The sequence below is a fragment of the Chiroxiphia lanceolata genome, chromosome 8, assembly GCF_009829145.1.
Source record: "Chiroxiphia lanceolata isolate bChiLan1 chromosome 8, bChiLan1.pri, whole genome shotgun sequence".
In the NCBI taxonomy this organism is placed as follows: domain Eukaryota; kingdom Metazoa; phylum Chordata; class Aves; order Passeriformes; family Pipridae; genus Chiroxiphia; species Chiroxiphia lanceolata.
Window position 1 is genome coordinate 4,398,807 of NC_045644.1, and position 27,298 is coordinate 4,426,104.

General features: G+C 40.8%; 1 protein-coding gene across 1 annotated transcript in view; it reads right to left on the reverse strand.

The window, feature by feature from the left end:
- Positions 1–27,298, reverse strand: part of ADAM12 (ADAM metallopeptidase domain 12) — a 182,910-nt gene that overhangs the window by 131,420 nt on the left and 24,192 nt on the right. Inside the window, exon 3 of the mRNA XM_032695515.1 lies at positions 4,208–4,281. Within this exon, the coding sequence (XP_032551406.1) occupies positions 4,208–4,281 (74 nt within the window). The remainder of the gene's footprint in view (positions 1–4,207; positions 4,282–27,298) is intronic.

Genomic DNA, 27,298 nt, shown 5'->3' on the forward strand with positions numbered 1-27,298 from the left:
TATATTGCTTTGTTAAGGGTGTGCTATAAACCTGACAAAAAGGAGCATAAAGTTATGGGGAAATGAATAGTGAAGTCAGCTTCTCTAAAATATTCAAGCTTTTTCTTTCCATTTCCATGTTCCCATGGTCACTGCCAGGGGCTCATAAGCCACAACCGCACTGATGTCACCCTCACTGCTCCCTCTGCAGAGCTGGACAAGTCCCAGCAGGAGGGAACTGTCCAGGACACACCTGGAATGCTGTGGATGTCTTCAGGGCAAAGCTATCTGACCTCCACACTCACCCTGACATGCCCTCCACTTATCTCAGCTTTTTATCTTCATCTGCTGCAGACTCAGGTGCATACAGGAGTCAGCACTGAAAAAGCTCTCTAACATCTGTTCAGAGTTATATTTCTTTGACATTCATAATTATGACCTTTGTCAGCAAATCATTTAAGCATGAAATTAATTTTGAAAATCAGTAATTCCACTGACTTTACCTGGATTACTCATATGTTTAAAGTTAAAAGAACACTTAAGTACTTTGCTGTATACAGACCTATTCCTGACAGAGTGTAAAACGTTTCCAGTCCCAGAAAAACAGCCAGTAGCCACATGCTGTTCCACTCTCCAGCTCAGATCTAATCTTACATGGGTTCTGTTTCACTGACACAATCATGAGCCTGCTCTCCTCCAAGACCCAAACACTGCAATCAGCTTCAAAGGAATTTATATGTGCATATAATACTGTCCCTTGTACAACAGTAGAGCATCAGTATTACTGATGTAATGCACACCAGCACAGTCAGCTGCTCTGAAAAGTGGTTTATTTTGCAGCTGATCGATGATTTGCTGATTCTGGAAATCTCTCCATATGACAAGTGTTTCTAAAACATTTAAGGTACTACAGAGCTTAAGGTTCTCAAGAGTGCAATCATCTTTTGCAACTAAATCATAGTAAGAAATGTACTTCCAACATGAACTCGCAGCTTCTCTGCCCTTGACAAATTGAATTCACCACAAATAATTTTGGTTTTGCAATTACAAATGGGCAGTGCCTGGAAATTAATCACTAAAGTATTTAATGAATATACACAAAACTAATTTTAACAGCTGCAAGCCATCCAGAAGATTTCAACCCCCAAGCTGTGAAGTCAGGTACCAGTAACTCTTCCAGAACTAACTAAGAACATCCTGCCCAGTACATATGAACACATCTTGCTGAGTCTAAATATCAGAAAACACCAAACTGACATCAAATTTTTCCATAGATAACAGATGGTTTAACACATTGCTCCCCACTTGGGGCTGCCTGATGCATCTGAATCATGTTTTGAAATATAACTCAAGGCTTGGAAAAACTCTAAGGTTTTCAATAAATGGAGTTTAATGTCAAGACTACTCAAAGCAGCTGTTCCTCCTAACCATGGAAAGTCACATCCAGTTTTTGGGGTTTTTTTGCATGACCCAATGCAGAAATTAGGTAATTTAGGGGTCCCATCCACCTCCACTCCCACCATTCTACAAGGAATAATATGAAAACATTATAAAGTAACAGCACAAGTATCAGAGCTTTATATGTGTTGCTACTTATTACTCAAGGAAAGGTGTTTGTGTTTATGTCTCCACTCCTACCTGCTGCTGATTTAATGGACACTCCACTGCTCAGCAGCAATGCTTTGAGCTGCATATTCCACACCAACACCAGGAAAATGGAGCAGGCTGGAGAAAACAGGGTCTGTGTGCACACCTGCAGCCTTGGACATTCCCAGGAAGCAGGAATTGAAACACCTCTCCCTTCCCCAGGTATGTGATGACCTTCTTACACCCCCAGAGTCCATAACCTAAGAGGTCCAGTCTGACCTGCTGCCGTCAGTTGATATTCCCCATGTTTGCTCTGCAGAAACACATTCTCATTTCTCTCCTGGGCGTTATTTCTCTCTCCATCACCCTGTTGACCCTCTGGAATAAGCAGTGTGCCCGTGCTGGTTGTTTCAAGCCCCCAGGGCCTCACCTCCCCTACCACCACTTGTCATTTCATGCCAGTGACAACATGCCCAATACCAGGGTTATAGGCAGAAGAAACACAACCACCAACTTCCACAGACAAGCACAGAGGCCTCGGAATTGTATTCCTTGGGAGCACAGACCAGTCCTGCAGGCCAATGAATGGTGTTATTTACAGAAACAGGTAAAAAATTATCTACGCACACACACCCCAAAAAAACTTCTGCAGGGACTTGCAGCACTCAGGGTGTTACTCCTCCTGAAAATCAAAGCCAGGAATGCCGGAGAAAAGGGAGAAATGGTTTTGTAAAACCATAACCAACCTCTTCTGTGGTTTGGCATCTACGAACTGTCTCGTGTATTACAAATGCCAACCACAGGCAAGACTAATTGTGCCATCCTACAACACCACCTAGGAGCTCCTGCTGAGAAACCGCATGTTGTCAACATCATGCACAACTCTTCCAGAATGTAAATCTTTTGGTGTACACCCCTTTAAACTGAAAAAAATAATCCCAGTTTACCCCAAGTAAACTAAAATACATTCCCTGATGAACACTGTATCTCTTAAGCAGCAGATCTCAGCATCTGCAACTCCAGTTAGTCAGACAGAACCACAGAGGTGATTTACTGCACTTTCACATCCTACATTAAAGAGGTGGAGATTGCATCTTACAATCTTCTAAATCTGACTTTATTACAGGTACAAGGGAGTTTGGTATGTTCAGCAAGGCCTGTATTGGCAGTTTTATGTTCTTTTAATCGCTGACATGGAATGTAAATAGTTTCCTCAATTGCTGCATACTTCCCATTCCTGAAGGAAGGCACACCCTTTGACAAAGATTAAGAGAATATGAAGTTAAACCTCTGTTTACTAGAGGAATTAAATCCTCCTGTAGTTACTGGAACAGAGTAACCTGTGTAGGGGGGATCCACACACCCTTCAAGGACAGGTTCCAAACAACTAGGGAGCATTAAAAATAACAGAAAGAAAGCTCAAGATTTGGGCTTGATGTCGGATAATAAAGTGAACTGGAATTTATCACAGCTGGGTGATGTTAGAATTCACCCAAATAACTGGAAATAAAAAACTTTTTTTTACCACAGAGGACTAAAGAGGTGCCCTGTTGTTTTCCACTGAAGTTGTCCATCACCAGCCCAAGGCAGCACAGGCTTGGCCTCCCCTGGACATTTGCTTTCACAGGCACATTCCTTCCCCTTAACACATAAACTGCATCACTTACATCTATGGTCTCTGTATTACACTAAAAAAATACCTTTGTTGCTCTTATTCCCCAGCAGGGAAACCTACAGAACACACAGAGTCTTGGGAACTTTTATAAAAAGCTTTCCCTAGGTTGGGAGTGATCTTTGGTTTTCTTTTGACAAACAGAATGTCATTGTCCTGCTCTGGATTCCCACAATATACTCTGGAGATTCTCTTTGAGGAGAAGCAGTCGAACAGTTGAGGGGTAGACTAAGACTTTGATGACTTTTTCCATTTGTCATGGACTTCCAGAGAAGTGACTTCACTTCTGGATGGTTCTATGCCCCTTCAAAAACTCTGTTGGGAGTCTACAGCATCCCTGGTATCCCCCTCTGAAAACTTCTGCTCAAGAGGGGAGTTGTCAAGAGCACATGGAAGAAGATGCACAAATGAGGGCTCAAGCTCAGCTTTGGTCACAGGCCTCATGAACAGCACAAACATCCCATCATCAGCCCCTTGCCAGCAAACCCAGAGAGCTCCTGTTTAAAATTCCAGCAGGGGTTAAGCCCAAAGTCTTGACTCATCTTCCCTGAGCAATTGCCCATGGGTACTGCATGGAGCAAAACATGGTTGCAGGCAACCTTAGGAGGGATGAGCCCTCCAAAAAAAATTCCAAAGGCTGTAGGATTTTCCACATTGCTATAAATAAAAGGACTAACCACAGGAAAGGAGAATGAATCCAAATCAAATATACAGGAAAACACTGAGAGGTAACATGTCCATTTCCAGCCCCACATAAATGCAGACAACCATAGAGATTCTTGCTCTATCAGCAATGTGAAAACACACATACTCCAAACTGGAACAAAACTCTCTTGTTAGAGGACCATTCATAATGGACCAGTAGAAAAATTGGCCCCGGGTTAATTTTAAACCATCAATTTTGAAATTATAACCCTCCTTGAGAGATCCGAGTACAGAGTAAACACGCAGCAAGGGTACAGTACTCACTCATTCCTCTCCAAATCGATGACCAGATGTTTGCCTTCAGCTTGAATTACAAACTGCAGCAGTGCTGGGTGATCCTGAAAAAGGAAAACAGAGTTGGTTGAGTCCAAACTCCAAGCCCATCATCCTGCACCCGGCTCTGACGGAGAGCCGGACATACCACGGAATCACAAAATGAATTGGGTTGGAAGAGACCTTAAAGACAATCTCGTTCCAACCCCCTGCCATGGGCAGGGACCCCTTCCACTAGACCAGGTTGCTCCAAGCCCCATCCAACCTGGCCTTGGACACTTCCAGGGATGGAGCAGCCACAGCTTCTCTGGGCAACCTGTGCCAGGGCCTCTCCACCCTCACAGTCAAGAATTTCTTCCTAATATCCAAGCTAAATCTACCCTCTTTCAGCTTAAAGCCATTTCTCTTGTCCTTTCACTGCTTGCCCTTGTCCTCTCCTCTCCATATAAAGGCATTACTGTATTAAACAGTAATAAAATCACTTTTTAATACTCAGTCTTCCTGTACTACTTTTTAAAGCAAGGTCCAGTTAATCAGATTCGGGGTTTGCATGACCATTTTCAGTTTAACACATCATTGTTCAAAGCCAGAGCCTCCTAAACTAAGGGCAGAGCTGGAGTGCTGTGACCCCAATCAGCAGAGTGACTCTGGCAGAAATGATTTTCCCTGAAGGCTGAGCATCCCAAATATTCCCCCATAGAACTGCACATAGATCTAAGAGCATCATGGAAACTAAATATAAAGTACTGTCATGCTGATTTATTTTTTTAATAAAGAGCTAAATATTTTAAAATGCATTTCAAACTTTTTAACATGCATTTCAAAGTTTTTAAAATGTATTTCAAACTCTTCATAAGGAATAATTAAGTTTTAGCTCAAAAGAAAAAAGAAGTGATGTTGGAGCAATTAGAATCATAGAAGATCCTGATTTGGCAGGCACCCACAAGGATCATCAAGTCCAAAAAATATGAAATATCAATATAAATATGGCCAACGGTATTATCAAGTATCTCTGTGAGAGCAATAGGCAAAGCATTTAAACACATACAAGTATTTAAGAGAATTTTCTAAACAAGGCATCCACAGAGCACACAGAAATCCCCGTTGCACTCTAGCATGGAGTAGGGATCAGGACATCTGGATTGCATTTTCAACACCATCATGACTGTGTGCAATCTTCATATTGCCCTTCCTCTGATTATAAAACAAATTCTTTTTCATCTCAAGTATCCAAAGGTAAATCCATTAATTTCTTTTGGAAGCTGTGGGAAAGGATCTGAACCAGTGGAGGCTCAAATACTTGCAGAAAGGGGCAGTGCACCTACATGAGCTCTGGAAACTGCGCTTCAAAGGGGAAAGAATAGTTTACAGTACGCTGGTTACTCTTAATCCAAAAGACTCAACTCACATATATTTTAAGACTGTTTACACTTAACTTACATTTCATTAAACAAACTTACTGGATTGAGAGACAGTATTTCCTTGTTTGAAATTCCAACAGTAGCTCAATAAATCAGTTGTTCCTCCCTACACTCAATATGCTTTTGCTGGAGATTTATGTCAGCCAATTGCAGCAGGATAATTTTAGGGTTCTAGGATTTAATTGATTTATTGGGGAATGTGTCTGACTCTGTGATTGCTGCAGCAGTGCCTCAGTGGAGCCCCAGCTGTGACAGGCAGAACATCCCTCCCGTGGAACGCAACGTGTTTGAAAAGATTTGAAAAATTATAGCTGTTTATTAAAAAGTGAAGTTATTGGGAGGCTGTCATAGACTAAACAGAATTGTTAGAATAAAAAATAGCTGACAACTCCCCAGTGCTCTCAGACATTCTTAGGCACAGACTGTGACTGAGATACCACTGCTTTCTCCTGAGTGTCCTGCCCCACTGCTCGTGCAAATTCTAACGTGCTTTCCCAGCAACAAGATTGAAATTCTGCTTCAATGTGAACTTTGCAGAAACCAGATCCCACTAGAATGCTAAATAAATGCTTCAGACTATCCCTGGCACTCTGCAAACACATGGGAGTAATTTATTAGCATGAATATTTAGAAGCAGTGTTGATTATGACTTTAATATTAGTGCATTGCTTCCAAACCCCGTAAGATATACAGACTATAGAGTTTTGAGAGAGTAAAACAAAATTAATTACAATATAACACAGTAAATAATTAAGATATTGCAGTGGCACAAATGGATTCTTTTCAGCTGAAGGCCCTCAGTTAGTATGTAAATGACAAGTATGTTTATTCATGAGTTCACAGTGGTACTTATTTGACAGTCAATTGATGTCAGTAAGTTGCAAAGTTAAAAAAGCAGCTGCAGAATAGAACAGACTGTTACAAGACAAAATCATCTCTCAGAGAATTCCTAAAGCTGAAACTTCTTATTATGGAGCACAATAATGGCCCCAGTCAGGATGCTGCATTGCTTTGCACAAGACCAAGGTTCAGATTCTTGCTTTACCATTTATTTCTCTTTCACACAGATGGCTCATTTCCTTCTTTTCCATCTGGGAAGAGATGGAACTATGCTTTTTCTTATTCTGACTGAAATTCATGAGCATAAATACAGTAAAAATTACCCACTGCTCAGGTGTGATGGTGACTAAAAACACACAAACACTTAAAATCATAAATGTCTTATGTTAACGAAAAATAAATATCAGTCAGAAAGGGCATTTTAGGTTTGTGGTTTGTTTTTTTCCTCCCTTCTCTTTAAATGTATCCACCTGTGAAACGAACTCATATTTTACTTTATTTTTTTGCAGTGGTGGTAGAGTCCCTCCTGAATTATTTGCACAGTTCTACTACAAAACCTTAAAAGCTCATTTTGAATCCCATGAAGCTCTGTGATACTCTCCCCTTACAATCAATATTTTCCAAACTGAGTTGCAAGATGAAATGGGAAGGACTATAAATACAGACATTAGATGGCTGCTTTATGTTTTCCTTTTAGAATAATCAAAAAAGCACATTGTGATGGCACAGTCTCTCCTGCTCAGAATATCTCAGAAAGAGCCACTTCTTATGAGTCTTTCTTAAGCACCACAAAAAATAATTTCCATGCTGATACATCAATTTATTCCCACATTGATCCCTTTAAAATTATCAAAGGGGAAAGCAAAGTGAACCTAATGAGAGTGGCATTATTTAAACCAGAAAGAAAAATTTTGTGCAGTTCCACCTTCTTTTCTCTGCAGATTTATGTTTTCTAGTTCTTTCTAATCTTAAACTACAGTTTGCTGTTTTCTTTCTGGCAATATCTTTTTTGTGGCACAAGAGAAGATTTCATCAATGCACACAAGCTGTTTCCTCACATCCTAAGAGGCAGAACTGACTTCAGGATAATTAAAGTAGGACTCGAGTCCACTTCCCTTCTTAGTTAGAAGATTTACTTCCAAAATCTACATCAAATTGTATCAACAGAACAGGAAAAGCATTCTTCTCCTCAGTTTTCTCCTTACTTGCTTTCTAGTTGAAGGTTTTTAGGTTAAATTGGTGTGACACTTAATATTCTGAAGGAAATCAGTGAAACAGCAAGTCAAGGTCAAGCAAGAACTCTCACTGATAAAGCAGATTGAAAAAATTAATAAATCACTACATGAATAACTAGAAGATGATGAGACAGCAGCCTATTTCTGAGTCAGAACAGTTCTCTAGTAAAACTAGCTTAAGAGGTTTTTTTAAGTACTATGGGTTTTTTCCATTTTAAATCACATTGATCTCCAGGTCTTCATCCAGGAAGGGAAAAAGAAGGATGGTTTGTGGATTAAGGGTTTATGAATTATGATATGATAACCTCAAAATAATCAGTTTTTATTCCTGAAATACTAGTAATCATCCATTTCAATCTGTTCACCTTGGTGATGGGATGGGATGCCCATTCTGGAAGCTGAATGCAAAGGAATCACTGACTATATTTTTCTGCACAGTAATCTAGGAAATAGTCTTAATTATTGCTGGATCATCCCTTCCTTTGGGCTGTGGAGTTGGGACTCACTGTGATCACGCTGTAGTACTCTGAGTTTTTCCCCTGATACTCAGTGCTGAGATTGGGAGAAAATACTGTAGGTCGTTTATTACGTTTGAAGAGGCAGAAAACTGATGAAATGGAGAGTCTTAACACATATATCTTTGCAAATTCCTCTCTATAAAAGATAAAGGATTTTATTAGATTAAGATACGTGAGTTAGACCAGCACACACACCTTTGAGTAAAAAAAAAATTCTAGCAATTACATAACAGAAATAAATGGAAAATCTACAGACAAGAGAAAGAGAGAAAATGAACTCAAATCAGCAGCATTAATTCATTTGGAAACAGAAATGCACTTTCAGCTGTATCTGATGTCCCAATCCAGAGAATAGAGATCAGCACAAGACACAGAACCAAAAGGGATGATTTTGCTTCTCTGGTTTCAAAGTTTTAAATTATATCCTAACAGGGTAAACTGAAATAGGCAGGTTTAACCCAACAAAGAGATTTCCAGTCCCTCCAGAGCTGTTATTAACTTTGCTAAAGCCAACCTTGTAATAGGGGCAACTTTGCCTCTGTGGCCAAGCTGAACTACACCCATGTAGTTCTGTCAGCTGCCAGGTCACAGTTTGCATTAACTGCCCTGACAGGTCACTGGGGGGACAGTTCTGGGCTGAAATGGGTCCAGACTGGCAAGATAGTAAGGAAAAAATATAATTATGAAGACAACTATGGATTGTAATTAGTTGTCTGCAACAAGGCCCCTGACATTCAACATAGAGCAAAAATGAAAAGGCAGTAAAACCTCACAAACTGTCACATTTCATAAACAGTTGCCTGGGCTTTAGTTTGAACAGAAACAGAGAAATCACATCGTGTCAAACCAGACTTAATGATTTGATAGTCAAAGTCCTCCACCATGGGATAATTTGGGAGTATTTTTAAATCCAAAGCCTTAAAGTGTGAAAAAATCACTGACATTTACTGTAAGAATAAGACCCACTTTGGAGAGACCCCACCTGGAGCTGTGTCCAGCTCTGGGGACCCCAACAGAGGATGAACATGGAGCTGTTGGAGCAAGTCCAGAGGAAGCCATGAAGATGATGAGGAAGATGGAGCCCCTCTGCTCTGGAGCCAGGCTGGGAGAGCTGGGGGTGTTCACTTGGAGAAGAGAAGGCTCTGGGAAGACCTGAGAGCCCCTTCCAGTGCCTAAAGGGGCTCCAAGAGAGCTGGAGAGGGACTTTGGACAAGACATGGAGTGACAGGACAAGGGGGAATGGCTTCCCACTGCCAGAAGGCAGGGTTAGATGGGAGATTGGGAAGGAATTGTTGGGTGTGAAGGTGGTGAGGCCCTGGCACAGGTTGCCCAGAGAAGCTGTGGCTGCCCCTGGATCCCCAGAAGTGTCCAAGGCCAGGTTGGACGGGGCTTGGAGCAACCTGGGCTAGTCGGAGGTGTCCCTGCCCATGGCAGGGGGTGGAATTGGATAAACTTTAAGGTCCCTTCCAAACCAAGCCACTCCAGGATTCTATGATCTGATTTACTTTCTCCTCTATGCTCCTGTAAACAGAAATTCCACACAAAAAATGTAAGGGTCATAAGTTTATGTTATCTCTTAAGCAGAGCTCTGGAAATCAAGGACTTCTGAGATATGTCAGATAGCTACATTCCCCACAAATACAGATGTTTTTCCTGTATCACAAGAGTTAACAGCAGGAATTAGAAATTGCATAACCAAAGAAAGAGTACATAATTTCCAAGAGGGATAAATTCTATGCTGTTTTCTGTTATCTATATGAAAATGCCTTTTATTTCCCTTATTTATCACACATTGACATTCTGTGTTGGTGCCTTCACAAGCTAAAAGGTGTATTTATGGGTATCAGATCTTTGGGCTGATTATATTCCTCTACTATCTATAATACACAAAGAGGGAAAAGCTGGGAAATCTATAAGAAATAACGTCACTTAGGGAATCTTACCATGGAAACTGGAATTCAATCCAACAAATGCAAGCTGTCTGCAAAGTATATACATTTAAGAAAATCACAACCTGCAACGAATACTATAAATTGCATGTAATGCTTTTAAATCAATAAATACTTCTTATTTTTCTTTTGGCTTTAGTTTAGAAGTAAACACAAAGGGTAATGTTTCCTGCAGACACCTCCAAAACCAAGTGATATTTCATGTGGACATGAAAAGTATAAACATTTAATTCAGATTGTTTTGCAAGTTCCTGAGGGCAGGGAATTCAGCTGTGCTTTCCTTACTGTCAGATGACAAGCCTGTATCCCTGTGGCTGCACCTAATGAGCAGCAACTAAGAGAACAGAGTATTTTGCAGTTGTTTTTTTTCCTTAATGCCTTAGCAAAGACTCACAACCCTTTAACAAATTGGCTGAGCCACTCCAATAATGCAGGAAAGCAAAGAACTTCCAAGTTTGTTCCCAAGTTTATTTTAAAGAGACTCTTTGAAAACAGAATGATTATACTTTTTGCTTTCTTGCTGACTGTACAAATAGATGTAAGATTCCTCTATCTGGAAGGCACAATAGCTAAATTTCTTTTTCTTTTTTTCACCCTTCTTCTTCTTAACTCCTTCTAGAGCAAATCAATCTGCTGCTTGGAGGTAGTCAGGCTTTTACACGCTCTCCTTTTTCTGCTCCTCACACTCCCATATGTATATATGTGAGGCAAGTTATATATCTACATCTACATCTCTCACCAAATATATCATTGCGTATATTTCTATATCTCTCAATAAATATTTATATAACCTGCTGCCCACCACGTGACACAGCCAAACCCATTACACATGAGATCCTAAATGGATCAGCAGCTTTTCTGCCCTTTCCCTGGCTTCCTTCCAGGAATCACAGAATGGTTGGGGTTGGAAGGGACCTTTAAAATCATCTAGGTCAACCCCCCATCCCACGAGCAATAGACACCCTCCATTAGATGACAGAAAACCACACCATGGAGCTTATGGGATGTGCACAAAATAGAGCAACAGGACAACCTTGGGAATGACCCTAATTTAGGAGAGTTCTTTTCATAAGCTAAAAAGATTTTCAATTAAAATGAAAAATATAAATGTTTGTGTGCTGCCTCTATAGCACTGGCATGAACCTCTGGCCATCAGGTTATTTGGCAACAACTGCTGGAAGTCCTGTGAATCTCTATAAAAGGCTATTTAAATTAACAGCTCCTTGAGCACTGTTGGTGTCCCAGGATCCCTATCCAGAGTTAAAAATTCAAGCAAATAACACTCAAGAAAGTGGAAACCGAGAAGTTAATTGTGCCAGACCAAAATCAATAAAATTACACAGCTGTAGCTCCCAGTTTCCTGGTTTCCATACAGAAATACAAAGTTAATGACTACTCTGGGAAAGGGAGAGCTCCATCCTTTCCGTCAGATATTCCTGATTTACATTTTTTTTTAAAAAATCAAAGAATAACCTAGCTAAAACATGTTCAAAATGTCATAACACAAAGGATCAACTATTTCAGGAGCAAATCCAAAATAACCAGTGTGATGTTTGAAAGTCTTCTGAGGCTGAGTTGTTATGTTGTGAATTAATTTGGTGTCAGTAAAAGTCAGGCATTAAAAGTGACTTTGACCTTTTCACCTTATTTTAATTATCAGGCACTGAGGTTGCACTGAAACATATTTAGGTGCATTTGACCAGCTAAAAAGGGATTAACAGAAAATTCTCAGCTTTATGCTTTAAAAAAAAAAAAAAAAAAAAAGTCATTCTTTCTGTCTTTTTAATTAAAACTAAGCAGTGCAAATAGGGCAGCCTTGGTTTTTACAGCAGCTCTCCAATTATCCTCTGAACTATATCAGTTAAAAATAGGTCAAAATCAATACTCTCTTTGCAGGACAAACTTTGCAACAAGAAAATCTTTCGAAGATTCCTAAAAACACGCTGGGAGAACAAACATGAGCAAATCATGAAAAAGGGGACAGGTGTTGGCAACACTCTGAAGGAGCCCATGGGGAGTGAGCTCCGTATCCTTTGGTCCAGGATGTGGTCTGGGAGAAGGATGAGTGCTGGAACACAAACCAGCCAAGGGGAGGTATGGAAGCCCTTCCTGCATCTTTGCAGCAGGGTGGATGCAAAGCAGCCCAGAGCAGCATTCGGTGTGTGTTTCTCACACTTCCCTGCTGACCTGCAAGGAGTCTGCTCTGCATCTGGGAGCTGGTGATCCGTCACACTCACGGATCACAAAGGAAAGAAGAAAGGGAAATGCAACAGCATATGATTTGGGCTAATGGAAATGACTGCAGCAAACCGTGAACTCGATTTTGTATTAAGAACAACCAATAAAAATAATAATAGAATGTGTTATTTCAGCCAGCTCTCATTTGTTGTGGTGTATCCCAAACAGAGCAGCCCTCAGTGTGCTGCCTACCAGCTCTGAGAAGGGCTATTCCCATAAAACCACCAAATTTTGTCACCCAGGTACTGATGTGACTTCATGGAGCCAAGGACTTCCTACGCAGCCCATCAGTGCGAGTGGCAGGACCTCAGCTTGGAAGAGGGTCAAGAGCAGCAGCGCTTTTTAATCACAGCCTGATGGAAGGGTGTGTTGTTTGCTATCACAACCCATTCCCTGAACTGGTTGGAAAGACCAGGTCCTGCCTGTGCTCTGACATCCTGTGACCTTTCCAAAGGGGTTGAGCAGGAGGTTCATTGCACTGATGCACTTTTGAGCTTTTTGAGAGACCTGCAACTATAAAGATCTTTTCACCGGGGGAAAAAAAAAAAAAAAAAAAAAAAAGACGTTGAAGAGTCTGACTAAAAGATTGGCTTAAAAAAATGAGTCCTCCCTTCACTGTTTTCCTTCCTGTGTTCATAGAACCATAGACTGGTTTGGGTTGGAAAGGACCTTAGAGACCATCTCATTCCACCCCCTGCCATGAGCAGGGACACCTTCCACTAGGTCAGGCTGCTCCAAGCCCCATCCAACACGGCCTTGAACACTTCCAGGGATGTTGCTCCAAAAAGTTAAAATAGAAATACCCTGTATGTCTCTGGGGGAGTGTCTGCACGGCCTTATATTTAGAAAAGCCAACCAGATACCACAGAGCCTTAGAGAACTGAGGAGCTTCTACTCCTGGTACCTGCTGCACTGTCAGGTCTGCTCATGAAGCTTTTAACTATCACCCGTGCACAATGATGGGTCACTCTGTCAAAAGCATGTCTAACACCTGAAAACTTCAGGCCCAACATCAGACATTCTTCCCTGCCTCAAAAACAGACCAGAACCTGGCACGGGAATGAAACAACCTGGAATTTGCTCAAAGCAAACCCAGAGTCATTATCCAGTATTTACACTGCATGTCTGAGTCACAACTGCTCACTCTGCTATCAAACAGATGGGAGCAAAAAGCACCTCTTTGTTGGAATACATGATGTGCTGCTTAAACAATGCTTGGTGGAAGGCTGTGCAAGGAAAACAAATGGGCCTGTTCTGTAGTAAATTGTTAAAAAGCAAAACTTAATAGAGTTGGCAGGGAGGAAGCAATTGCAGAGGGTCTGAGTAGCCTTAGTTATGGAACAGAACTCGTTGCAGACGGTCCTTTGCAATTTGGGTAATTATCATGTGAATGAACAGCTGTTGATATTTGCCAATTTAAAATGTACGTGAACTTCTTGGAGGGCTATGCAGGGTAAATTTAGAGGATCTCACTTGGGTTCTACTCTGCGTAGCCTGAAAAGTAAAGTTCCTCTCTTTGTAAGGACGTCGGGGACTGTGACCTCCTTTACGTTGGTTGCAATGTCATGTACTTCCAATGTGCTCAAAAAATCAAGGTCAAGCAGAGACCATGTCAATGACTGTGTTAACTCGTTACCCAGTGTAATTATATTTTCTGCACCTTACTCCCTCTATCCCACCGTGCTTCCCATGGGTATTCCCAGCTAATAACTCCACATTTTCCCACCCACACATCCACTGTTTTACAACAGAGCTGGGGCTGAGCAGCCACCTGCCCCTCTGTAGAAACATCTCTCCTTGTACACATGCAATTACTGCAGCACACATTTGTGGGGTGTGCACTGTGGGGGGTGAGAATTGTGATGATAATTACTGCTAAGTTTTCAGTGATAAGAAACTACACATTCTCCAGACTGTATCTGATAATGTTCTCCTCAGTGGGAGCTTCTCTCATGCTGAGGGGGGCACCAGCAGATGAGCTCCATGTATTGTGCACAGGGACTATAACACCAGATGTTTGTGTCTGCTGGGGAGGCAGCACATCAAGAGACCTGGGTTTCAGGAACAGTAGAAAATTAAGTCCATTCTGAACTGTGAGAGTCATTATGTGAGCCACCTGACCACTCCTTACACCCCTTCAATGCCACCTCAGAGCCTCCTGCAGCAGTGCTGGGATGGAGGTTGCCTCACATCCATAAAAAAGGGTTACAGAACTATAAAAAGAACAAAACCAAAACCACAGTCAGCCTCCTCCCAAAATTTCCATGTTTCAGTTAACTGACATGGGAAGAAACAATGCTAAATACAGTAGTAACTGTGTCCACTGAGAAGCAAATGGAGGTGGCCACTCATTTCCCTGAACTGAAAGTCAACTCAGAATGCTTCAAGAAAGCCCATAAATTATTCTGTCACTGAAAAAGGATTTCAGATGCTTTTTGTTTCCCGTCAATACAAATCTGGTTGGGCTCAGTAAGTTATATTGAATGCACATGTATCTCCTTCAAGCCACATTTCATGCTCTCCAAACATCTTTCTCTAAATTAGATCCTTTCATATTCCTTGAAAAGCTCAGTTCTTAATTAGGAAAGAGTTCTGATTTTCCATTTTCATTAATTCATTTGATTTCAAGATTTTGAAGCCAGAGTAATTGCAACTAAATGAAACTTACTGAAAGGCAAAAAGATACAATCAGCTTCAGACAATGAGAAAATTAAGAACTTTTCTTAATGCAAGGGTAGGTCTAAATGTCCTGGCTAAACTGAGTTCTCCACAATGCAACAATCTCCAGAGAAGCAATGATAGATGTTTTGCTTCTCTGAATGAACTCGGAGGGTTGGCCAGATTAATGCTTAAATCACTTAATTTATTTGGCTTAATTCACATGCTGTTCTTCACTTTCAGATCCCTCCAATCCTGGGGCTCCGCTGCGCCAGGCCTGTGCCAAGGTCTCTGAGCTCAGGTTTCGCTCTCTCTAAACATCTTTTCATATTCTGCGGCTCAGATTAAATCTCCTTCGCTAATTTGTTATTGCAATCGCAGATATGCTTCTGGATTCCAGTTCCCTTCTGCACCACCGAGACGGGAATGCAAAGCAGGAGTGAGGAGTCAAGGTCTGATTTCCACTCCTTCAAGCCGCAGTTTGTCTCTGATGATCTTTTGGAGATGACAAACGAGTTATACAAAGACAGATAACACGTTAATTTTTTAAAAACTAATGGAAAGGGCGATTTCACCCCGCTCTTGGGCTACTCGAGATAACTTGACAAACTTCCCAAAGCTGTACTTCCAAAACACATGAATCATTTCTATGTCCTGGAATGTGCCCTAAAAGGAAGAGGGATCCAAAGATTTCCTAGTAAAGCAAATTATACTGAAACCTGTGGGCAGCATCTCACATTTTTCTGCTTAATTAGAAAGAGACTTTACTCACAGATACCCCAACTCGACATTTACATTCTTGTAGAAAACAAATACACAAAGTAGTGTGGAAAGCGCAGTAAATTTCTCTCAGAAAGCACTCCCTGGAACAAAAACATATGTTTTATTCTGAATGATATCTAGAGATTTAAAGTATTAATGACCAGCATATTTCTTGCCACAAAGGCAAAGACAAAATGCAGATGAAAATGCCATTACCATTAATATATATCCAAAAACCTATACACAAAATCTAGCTATTAAGGATAAAATACATTTTTAAGATACCTAACTAGGTCATAGAGGCCAATAGGCATCTAATCACTCTTGTAGATAATTTAAGTATTTTCAATTGCCATCTGAGCTTATAGAGAATCTGTTTCTTTTCATATTACCCATATGTTCAAGAAGAATAAGCTATAAAAAAATACTTCTAGAACAAGTTCTCTCATGACATATTAGATAGACCTGTGGGTCTAAAAAAATAACCCGTGGATCAAGGTTATATAAATTGATATTAAAGCTCAGCAAAGATCTGCTTTACACTAAATCATCTAGAAATAGCACACCCTTTCTCCATGGAAGGGCACAAGGTAAATAACTGAAGAGGAGGTAAAAACAGATAATCAATTATTTCAGTTGGCTTCAGGGTTAGTGCTGAAATTTTCAGCCCTTTAGAGAAAAACCAAAAATCAATAGAGCACAGTATTTTGAGATAACAAAGAAAGAAACATCTTAAAGGCATTTGCAACATGTGATAAAAGTATAAAGAAAAGTCTGCTGTCACCTTCAGCTGCTCCACCATGGTGTGAATGGGCAAAAATATTCCTGAACTGACTGCACAGAGTCAGAAAACTGAAAAAAATCCTGCAGAATTCTTGTAAAAACATTTTAATTACCCACCCTCAGCCCCATGGACCGGTGCAGCAACACAGAAGGAGCAAGAACACTTTGCAGTTCAGGCAGTGGATGCTGGAGCCAGATTCCCATGAGGATTGGGGGAAAATGGGCTTGACAGTAGCTTGGGAACAACAGGAGACAGCAGCAGTGGCTCCTGAGGCCAAGAGATGAGGAACAAGTAGAGTTATAAGCTGCAAACTAGATTTTAATTGCTCTTTATGGAACCAGACCTTTCTCCAAGCTCCTTCTGTGCAAAACCCAGGCTACCAGAGCATCCCATCAGGAGAGAAGTCTGTCCACCTGCCTTCCTGGACAGCTCTCACTTGCTGACATCTCATTCAAGGATCTATTCACAGGGTTTCCCCCTCTTCTTGTCACTCCATGATTTGCACAAGTCCTGTTCTGCTTTTGGTTCCACCCCCAAAACCAGAAGCAGAATTGGCACAGGTAAGAGAGGATAATAAAGATCACCTGAGACAGACTTTTTTATGTGGTTTTGCCTGAGCAAATGCAACACACTGACAACACACTCATTTAGATGTTGGTCAGAGCCTCAAAGTCTCTGTTTCCAATTTCAGCTTCAGAGATTTTTTTTATTCCTTTCCCAGAAATTAAACCCCAATGGAAATTTAAATACAAGTTTCCCCACGGATGGGCTATGATACACAGAATGTTTAGGTATTTGCACTACATGCATTGTGTGCCATATCCTATTGAATTTCCATCAGCTTTGGACTTTTATTGTCTTCTGGAGCAAAACTCTCATGTTTAGACGCAGGGGAGCCTCCCTTCTAGACCTAGAACTACAAACCAATTATCCTTCATCACAAATAAGGAAAGACAAAATGAAACAGAAAAATCATATTTTCTAGCTTAGCATTTGGAAAGTTGGTAATAACAAAAGAGATCTCTTAGTGAGGAGCACTGAGTGAAAAAATCTGTCGAACACTTGAACATTTCAAGCAATAAGCCAACTACAGAATTGTCTGCCCCAAACACTCCACACTCTGCATGCACTCTACTTCCTCCGTGGCTACTGACACAAAACTGCTGAAAAGGTACTGAAAGGAAATGAAAAAAAAGACTCACAAGCAGCTCTGGATAGACCATGTTTTCATCCAGATGATCCTTCAAAAAACAACCCCAAACCCATTACCATGTCGTTGTTCACTGCTAATTAAAAATTAGATATCTCTGCAACACAGCCCGTGGGATCTACGAGAACTTTACAACCCCAGCATCCCAGAATGTGTTTTGAATTACTTCATGCTTATTGTGAACAGTTGGAATTGTCATCTCAGGACTTGGTCTATTCCTGATGCTCTGCACTTAAATTCTCTCGCCTCTTCCCCCTTCCTGAAAATCTTCTGAAGCTTTGGTGCTTCTCAGGGCAACAGATGACACAGATCTGTCTCTGCTGCTGCCTCCCAGCACTGCTTGTGGAACTGGGGTTGCCTAGACTGGAGAAAAGGAGGCTTGGAGGGCATCTTCTCACTCTCTACAACCACCTGACAGGAGGGTGGAGACACAACATTTAACAGGTCCTTCCACAGCCAGAATTACTTCCTCCCCAAACCAAACCTCTTCAGGCTATAAATATCCCAACTTCCATGGCATCCCGATCCACTCCTATGATTTCAGTGTCCATCCTTGAAATAATAAGAATATTTAAAAGAACAAACAAAAGGTTCAACTTCGGCTTAAGCATTTTCTCTGCACACAGCTGAGAAAGGATTACATCTAATGGTTTAGTTGTCTATGTATTATTTAGGATCTGGTTTTAAGTTGTGCAAAACTAATAATTAGAAGAGAAGGAAAAGTTGTGGGGCGCCAATTTTTCATCCCAGACATGAAAGGGTTCCCTGTGAAACTTCAAGTATTTAAAATTTCAGAAAAATCCAAATCTTATCCTTTGAAATGCAGAGATGGCAAAGTTCACAAAGCAGGTCCTTATGAAGGAGAAAGAATGGCCTCCACTTCACATCAAATCATAGAAAATGTGGCCTGTGAGACCTCAGAGGTTCGTGCCCCATGTCAGGATCAACTACACTACTCTCATTAGCAGCTGTTTCTCTGTCTTTCTGAAAATCAAGTGCACTCAGAGACTTCTAATCTTCCCTTCCTCACAACATGCATGTAAATACATCCTTTTCTCATTAGCTTTATTACTGAACTCTTCCTTGCTGCCTTGTAAGGCCATTCTTCTTGTTCCTGCTAGACAGGAGCATATCTAACAGTGACACAGAAACTAATTACTCCCTCTTTCTCTCCTGCAGCCATTTACACACGAAGATTCATCATGTCACTGCTCAGCCTCCTCCTCTCGGGACTGACAGTCCCAGTTCTTTGCTCCTCAGCACAGTCATGGTTTCAGACTTCCAAGTTTTCCTTGCACTCCTTCCTGTGTCCTTTCAGAGTGAACTATCTGTCCCATTTATTTTCATGACTGTTCTCCTTCCCAGTAATTATTCAATGAAACACATAACAGTCTCCAGTGGGATTCAATGCCTCAGTGGCCTCCCACCTACACTCGCGAGTCCTCCAACCACCAGATTATTAACCACAGACTCATAGAATCATTTAGGTTGGAAAACACCTCTCAGACCACCAAGTCCAACCATTCCCCCAGCACCTCCAAATCCACCACTAAACCATGTCCCCAGCTGCCACATCCACATGGCTTTTAAATCCCTCCAGGGAGGGGGACTCCACCCCTGCCCTGCGAATGAACAGGCTGCACCCCACTATTGCTCTTGAGCCATTCAACACTCCTTTTTGTTTTACCAGAAAGGAATAAGTCCAACCTTTCACTGAGGTTTGCACCTAAACTACCGAATTACCACTCCTTTACAACCCTTCAAAAAAAAAAGTAACCTTAATGCTGCACCGTGTTGCATATTTAAATGATATTCAACTACATGAGGGTATGAAACTTTGCCTCTTATGATATACAGTTGGCATATTGCCCCAGACTTCTGGGTTTTACACCTCTGAACCACACAAGTTGGAGGAAGGGGTCTGGAATGGTTCATTAGTGTCCCTACAAATAGCAAGTGGTTCCCAGATATAGGTACCACTATGTTCTATCACAAAGCGCCAGCAAACACTGCATGTTTAGGGCAGCACTGTGCAGCACAGGAGTCTTCTGGCAGGTTTAAAAGTGTATATAGTATTTTTGGAAGTTTTCATCCAGGCTCATCAACATATAAATAGAGAAGGGCTCTGTGGGGGTTCCCCTTGCTGTGCTGATTTCCTGAGGTGATGAGGGAAGGAGAATTTAAGGGTCTTATCACAAAGCTCAAAGAAGTCTTGCTCATCAGAAGAGTTTCAGAGAGCAGCTCAGATGGACAACTTATCGAGGGGAACAAGAAAATAACATTTGAGGGTTGAATAAATTGGTCACACTTAGAGAAAGGATTAGGAAGAGCAAAAATGCCATCCCCTGAGGGATTCCTGAGCTGAGGGATGCTGCATTATTCCCCTCAGACAACACATATTTGCTTTTACATAGAGATTGTTTTTACAGAAACCTAAATTTCATGATACCTTTGATAAAGAAGGAATACCAGCTGCGGTCTCCCAAACAACCCAATCAAATTTTAGTTACAAATCAAAATTTCCAGGTAAAAAGAATACTTTGCACACACAAACTTTGCCTGAGGCTAAATGTGTGGGACAAGTTATTTCTTTCCCATACAGCAAGGGTGTGATGGTGACATTGCACCAGTAGAAAAGATACAGCTCCCTAAAAACAAAGAAGCAAATTTGAGCATTCCAAGAGATGCAGAGGAATGGTTTTGTGGGAGAGGTAAAGACAGCAATAAATTGCTACAGCTGTATTTTATGCTGAATAAATTTCTCTGCTATCTCATTGTAGACTGTCAGGTGCCAGCCAGCACAACAAAACAACAGATCTTGAAAATAACTTCCCTATTATTCTTGAGGAACTTTTGAAACTCCCCTTGCTAGGACAAGAAAATACAGGTGTATAATACAAAAATATAGAAAGTGAAAATATAAAACGGTAGGGTGGTTGCGGAAAAAAACAAAGCACAACATGGTATTTCCAAATAATATGGCTTGAGTGTGATGGCTAATATCAGAATTCCCATTCAGCTTAAGGAATATACCCTGGTAAGACACGGCTCTGTGTTTACCAGTGATGTATTGATTTTTCTTTCACTGGGAAAGATAAAGTTTTTACTGGGAAAACAAACGAATGTGGTCTTTGAAAACTTCGAGCAGAGATTGGATTCTTGGTCTAAATCATTTACTGATAAAGGCAGTGAAGACTTTTTCAAATGCTTCTTTTCCCACACTGAAATATCAAAGTCTCCCTTTTTTACCTGCCCCAATGTAATAGAATTATAGGAACTACTGTACAGCTCTAACACACAATAATGGGGAGCTCCACAAAGACATTTATTTCATAAACATCAGTCAAAATGTCTGTAGCAGCTGATCCTCTTGTAATTTTAAGCTCTACAATGATGACACAGATAATATCCACACTCCCAATAGCGTTTTTATTTCTTTTACATTAAGCTTTTTTTTTTCAGTGCCTCTTCCTAAAATTAGAACAACTCTATGTCCATATATGAAGTTTATGACATTGGGAGCACATTACAAGGACACACTGATAAGCTCTGACTCTAAATGAAATTCCTCCCTAATAACATGTCCCAGCAAAGCAGAAACACTGATAAGAGTTTCACTCAATGGTATCTTCCCTCTCAACTACTTGATTTTATGATTTGATTTCAGTGCAAAATCTTGCTTTAACCTTGGTCAGCTGTTTTTTCCTCACTTATTATTGCCCAAAAAAATTCAAAACCTGGTTTAAGTGCTGAATCCTGAGACAAGGTTGGAAACAGAGAAGCTGTCTATGTATAGATATAGACATATAGATATCTACATCTACATTGATATAGATACAAGGGAATTCAGCAATGAGGTGGGGAGGCCCCAGGAACCTCTTTAAAATAAATGACTCAAAGCCAGCTGTGATTCTCTCCATCTCAAACACAAAGATTTGGAGAAATTGCTAAATACCAGTTCTGTGAAGGCTGAAATTAGAGTTGATTTTGATTCTACACATCAAGGTTTCTTTTTAAATTATTTAATAAAAGAAGTATGGAAGTGTGTTAAGATTAATAAATTGCATTTTAAAAATAAATTGATGCTTGATGATTAAATTGCATATTTGAAAGAAGTAAAAATGTACATGTAAAAGAAAATTACCAAATAGACCAAAATATTATTTCTCAAACTGCTCCTTAAAATAAATCGTCTTCACGTCAATGTTGATCTATCTCAAAGAAAGGTGATTGTGCTAAACTTGGACTGAGTTAAATGGTTCATCATACACTATAAAAATCTCAATCAATGTTCTTCATAATATTTACAAGCTGTTTTTAAACCTCCAAGGTTGCAACAATGAAAATCCTTGTACACAGAATGCAAATACTCCTCTCTTATTCTTTGAGACCTAAAATCTCGAAAATATTTGTTCCCTTGTTCAGACAACACATGTGATTTTTCCACACATGCAAGACACCCCTCTTTTCCCCAGAACAGCAAATCCTTGCTCTCTAAAAGTTGTACAGCAAGAATACAAATGCAAATAACTCTTTTTTTTATACAAACACTTTTAACCTGAAATGGTCATTACCGGAATCAAATTGATGTTTGGGTTAAACTTTATTCCCATTGTATAGATGAGAAGGGGCAGGACAACAAAAGGGGAGGTGTTTGACTGCATGAAGTAAAAAATTTAGGTTTCCATCTTAGAAGAACACCAACTGTTTCTATCCATATCTTAAATTTGCCCCTTGCAACTTCCAGTGTTCCCAGGCTCCTGACACTTGGTATCCCAGGAGTAGCAATTTCCTTTCCTCTCTCCCTCCTCTGGGGATCCTGAGAAACAACCACTTTGGTCTGGAGGGCTCCCACAGATCACAGTTTAAACCAGTCCAGCCCTTTTTTCCCTTTATAATCCCACGGAAGTAATTCTGCACTAAGCTTGCAAGGAATAAAGACAGTCAAATATTTTGAAATCTTTCTGTTGCAATTGAAGCCTTTTACAACCAGAAATGCTTAAGTAATACCTAGAAACTCAATAAAGCATGAAATATAGTACTTTATATTTAATTATGGGCCTTTCAATTGATTTTAGTTTCTCTCTGCAGGGTGTACTGGGGGTTTGATTTGGGTTTTTACATTTGCCACTCACTCATTCACAGGGATTTATGTGTGTCCCTCAATAGCTGCTTCACTGACAAACATGACACCTCTTGGCAATAAAAGGTTAAAATTCACTTTGCCCTCTGCCTATAACAGAAATACCTTTGCAAGCTAATGATTGTAGCAGGCTGTTCTTTTCCTGAATAAACATTCTAGGGATATCCTGAGGTGTTGTTTTGTTTTGTCTTTTCTTCTTTCTTTTTTTTTTTTCCCCTCCATTTTTTAATTGAAGGAAAAGAATTTGGAGGGCACAGCCAGCTTAGATGTTATTTCAGTCAAAAAACGTGTGTGTGTTGTCCTTCTATACACTTTTCAAACTGAAAAAAATACATTTACACAGCTTCTGGATATTCATTTTATAGAGAAAAAAAAAAATCTTTAAAGCTTATCCAACTCATCTCTTTCTGCCAGTTTTCCTTGCCAACTCTTTCTTAGTAATGCCAGTAAATGCCAAAAAAAGTCTGGTTTAAACAATGTTTCTGTCTGTTGAAACCAAGGGAAAGGCAGTTTCTGTTGGATATCCTCGAGTCAGGGATCCCACTTTTCCCTCTGAAGGGAGTGGGCAATGTTAACACAGGAATACTCCACGAGTTGCTTTGAGGACAAAATTACACACAGCTCCTCTTATTGACTTTTCCTGCAACGGATTCATTTCCAGAAACTCCCCTCTGCTTTGAAAAAGGCAGGTTCAGGATCTGCCAAGGAAACGGCCCTTTTTGGGGCAGGGAGACTATTGGCTGTCCTGGTTCACACATCGGAGAGCTTTTGTCTCATCGCCCCTTGCCAGGAGGCAAAGCAGAGCTCCTTCAGCAGCGTTGCTTTTTCAGGGACAAGATGTACTTAACGTGAAAACATCTAGGCAAGGATGATGGAATGGGTGAAACTAAAGTAAATAATGTCATCTGAAAGACACCGGTGCAGGATTTCATCCAAGCTTGCTGCCCAAAGGAGCCTGCCACCTCCAACACTCACATAAATGAGATGTGCCAGAAAATAGTATCCACCAGCGGGCAAAAACTAGGAAACTCAATGAAGATCTGACCCTCCCCTCACCAGGCAGCAGCTTTGGCTAAAAATGTTTGCTCTTGTGCCCATCTAGGTGACCTGAATATTAAAGTTATCTATAGGTTTCACTTTAAACACAATGTAAAATGCTGGCACCTCAGAAGGAGGCAAAGTTGTTGCTGCCCCATCCCTGGAAGTGTTCAAGGCCAGCCAGGAGCAACCTGGTCTAGTGGAAGGTGTCCCTGCACATGGCAAGGGGTTGGAACAAGATGGTCTTGAAGGTCCCTTCCAACTCAAACCGTTCTGTGATTCCATGAATCACTCCAGACAATGACGGATTGGCTGGGAAGGGTTTGGCAGGTTCACCCCAAAAAGACCGTTTTTGTGCAGGAAATGCTCCTCCAAGGATGTGGTCAGTGGAGAGAGAAGGAACGAACCAGGAGGTGAACTCTGCCAAGAAACCTCCCAGGAGCTCCTGGTGGAGGGAGAAGGCCAGAAGAGGAAAGGGGAGCAAGGTCAAGCAGCAGAAGCAAAATAAAGTTGATCCTAAGGCACGACATAGTAAAGGCAAAAGAATGAGGGCAGGACTGAAGAGCACTTCATTTCCTGAGCGTGATTAAAACTCCAGAGGAAACAACATTTTCACATCCTGGAACCTGGGCAGAGGATGAAAGGGCAGCGACAGAGCCCGAGCCAAGATCTAAATGGAGCTTAACACGTCCTGGTGTGTGACAAGAGGGACAAGACCCCTCCTTGGCTTCAGTGGCCATGTCAGAGGGACCACATGTGTCCAACTGCTGTGCCAGGATGAGTAAACACTTAATGCAACCAGTATCACCAGCAGATTTATGGTTACACTGACCAGAAACACCACAAGCAGGACAGGGATGAGGTCAAGTCCAGTAAAACACTACAGACTCTGGTAGCACCCAGCACACACTCACTGTGCACATGGAAATGAATCACACGAATTATCCCCAAGTGCATTTCATCCCCAGGCTCACTAAACTTCATCACTCCACCACACCTACAGTTCTGTAAATTGTAGATTTAAATTTTAAGTTGCAATCTTCCTGTTAAACCAAGCTCCAAAAGCTCAACTTTAGGACTGTGTCCTCGAGGAAAGATGGCACAAAAAAGGGACACGTGATTTCCACAACATAGAAAATGGAACACAACCTTTCTGCTATGATATCAAAATGATATAGATCATTTTTTCCTCATCTATGCAAGCTTTTCAAAAACAGCTGGCAGATTTTTGGGGCAGTCATTTTATTTCTAGAAAAATAGCAACACCTTGAAATCCTTTTATTGTCAAGGTATTCCTACTGCATTTTAAAAGAGGCTTGTTATCAATCCTAATTATTTTTTTTAATCAGGTTTAAATTGAATATAACCTCTATGACTTCTCATTACAGCTCTGAAAAATGAGAAATATTCCTATAGAAGAGAAAAATCAAATGAGGTTTGAGAGAATCATATTGAAATAGAATTATAATTCAAGAATGAAGGCATTGGACTTGTTAACGATAGGACTGAGTGGTTGGACAAGCTAAATTTACTTCCTCATCCCTAAAATACACACTGAGTACAATTCAATTTACTATGGCTTTCTGAAAAAAGGGTCTTCATCACATAATATGTCAGCAGCTAATAGTTTCCATGGTTTTCCCTGCCTCAGAGGACTTTAGTCCTTGGAAAGGCCCCAAGTTCTCCTGCTGTTACCTGCAAGTCCCCAAAGGATTCCTTGCAGGAGATGAACACTCCAGGTACCAAGAGCATTTGGTGGGAGAGAGCCTTTTCTAGGAATTGAGCTGTGCTCAGCTTGACTCAAGGCAGCCACAATAGGAATTAAAAACAAGGGAGATTCTCCTTTTGACTATAAAAACTGATCACATGTTCAGAGCTGGAAACCAAAGTATTATTTTAATCCAACACTGAAATTCATACCTTACGCTCGCAAGATCTGTTGCAAGAGACACGAAATAGCCAAGTATAAGCTAAATTAATTCAATATGAAAATGCCTCAGTACAAGGACTTTACAAACCCAGCATAAGGCAAGAACTTAGGTTTATATTTTAATCCCACCTTAAAGGGTTGCTAGCATTAACCAAGATAAAAATATTTTTTTTTCCATGTTATTACAGAAAGCACGATCTGTTTGTTTGTGTTTTTTTTTTTTTTAAATACCAGTCTGAGAAATGGTGTTAAAGGGCATTGCTTCAGCACCATCACCTTAGGAGTGGATTCCTCGAGCTCAGATCTGAGACACTACCTCATAGCTGGTGGGTCCCAACAAACCCCTGTGCAGAGCCCCATCAATCCAAGTGCTGGCAGGGAACAGCAGGGTGGTACTGGGAGACAGAGTTCTCCCAACACTATTATATCACTGCTGATCCTCACTGGCCAAGTATGACAAAATTCCTCCAGCAGCTCAGCGTGATACAAGCTCATGAAAGGGACTTTCACCCTATGGAGGGCTACAAAATACTGAGGAGAGCAGGAGGTGTCTGGTGGGTTGTTACTATAAAACTCTGCATTTTCTGTTCATTAAAAGAGCCATCACCTTCAATAATACCTGTGATTTATATTGGGCATAAACTGTCACACAAAGCTTTACAAACTTAACACACTGTATCACTTAAGCTAAAAATGAAATGGACTCTTTTCTGGGATGAATCCCAATTGTTTAACACTTCCCAGTATGCCCAAGTGATTCAGGCAGGAAATTAATACCAGTATATCTAGTTGAAACCAGGGCACTGATTCAGTGCAGACAGAGAAAAGAATTTTCCCTGCTCAATCACCAACACAAAGTTTTTATTGGTGGTCCCAGCTCCAGGAATTTCTCAAGCCTGTGGCTGTTGTGTAGGATCCAGCAAGTCCCTGGAACCAGGATATATTCACCAGTGTTTCTAAAAGATGTCATAAAATAAATTATCAGATTGATCAATTGGCTTAACAGTTGGTACAGGTCTGGATGAGAAGAAGAGAACGTGTTTTTCTCCACAACAATCTCCCCTTGGACAAGATAAGGTGAGAGGGGTGGCTTTAAGCTGTTTTTGCTCACCCAGTGGATCAATTCATCCCTACCAGCATGGACACAGAAATTGGTCTGATTACCAGAGGAGGTGACACTCTCCCTTTCCTCCTAATGTCCATGCAAAACTTGTGCTGTTTCCAAATTAAACAAACACAGAAGAGTTAATAAATAATAGAGAGTATTTGAACTAATTGGCCCTGAGAGTGGCCCTACGAGGCAGGAGTAAAGGTATAGAAAAAAGCAAAAGAAATAACAGATTGTTTACCAGGCTA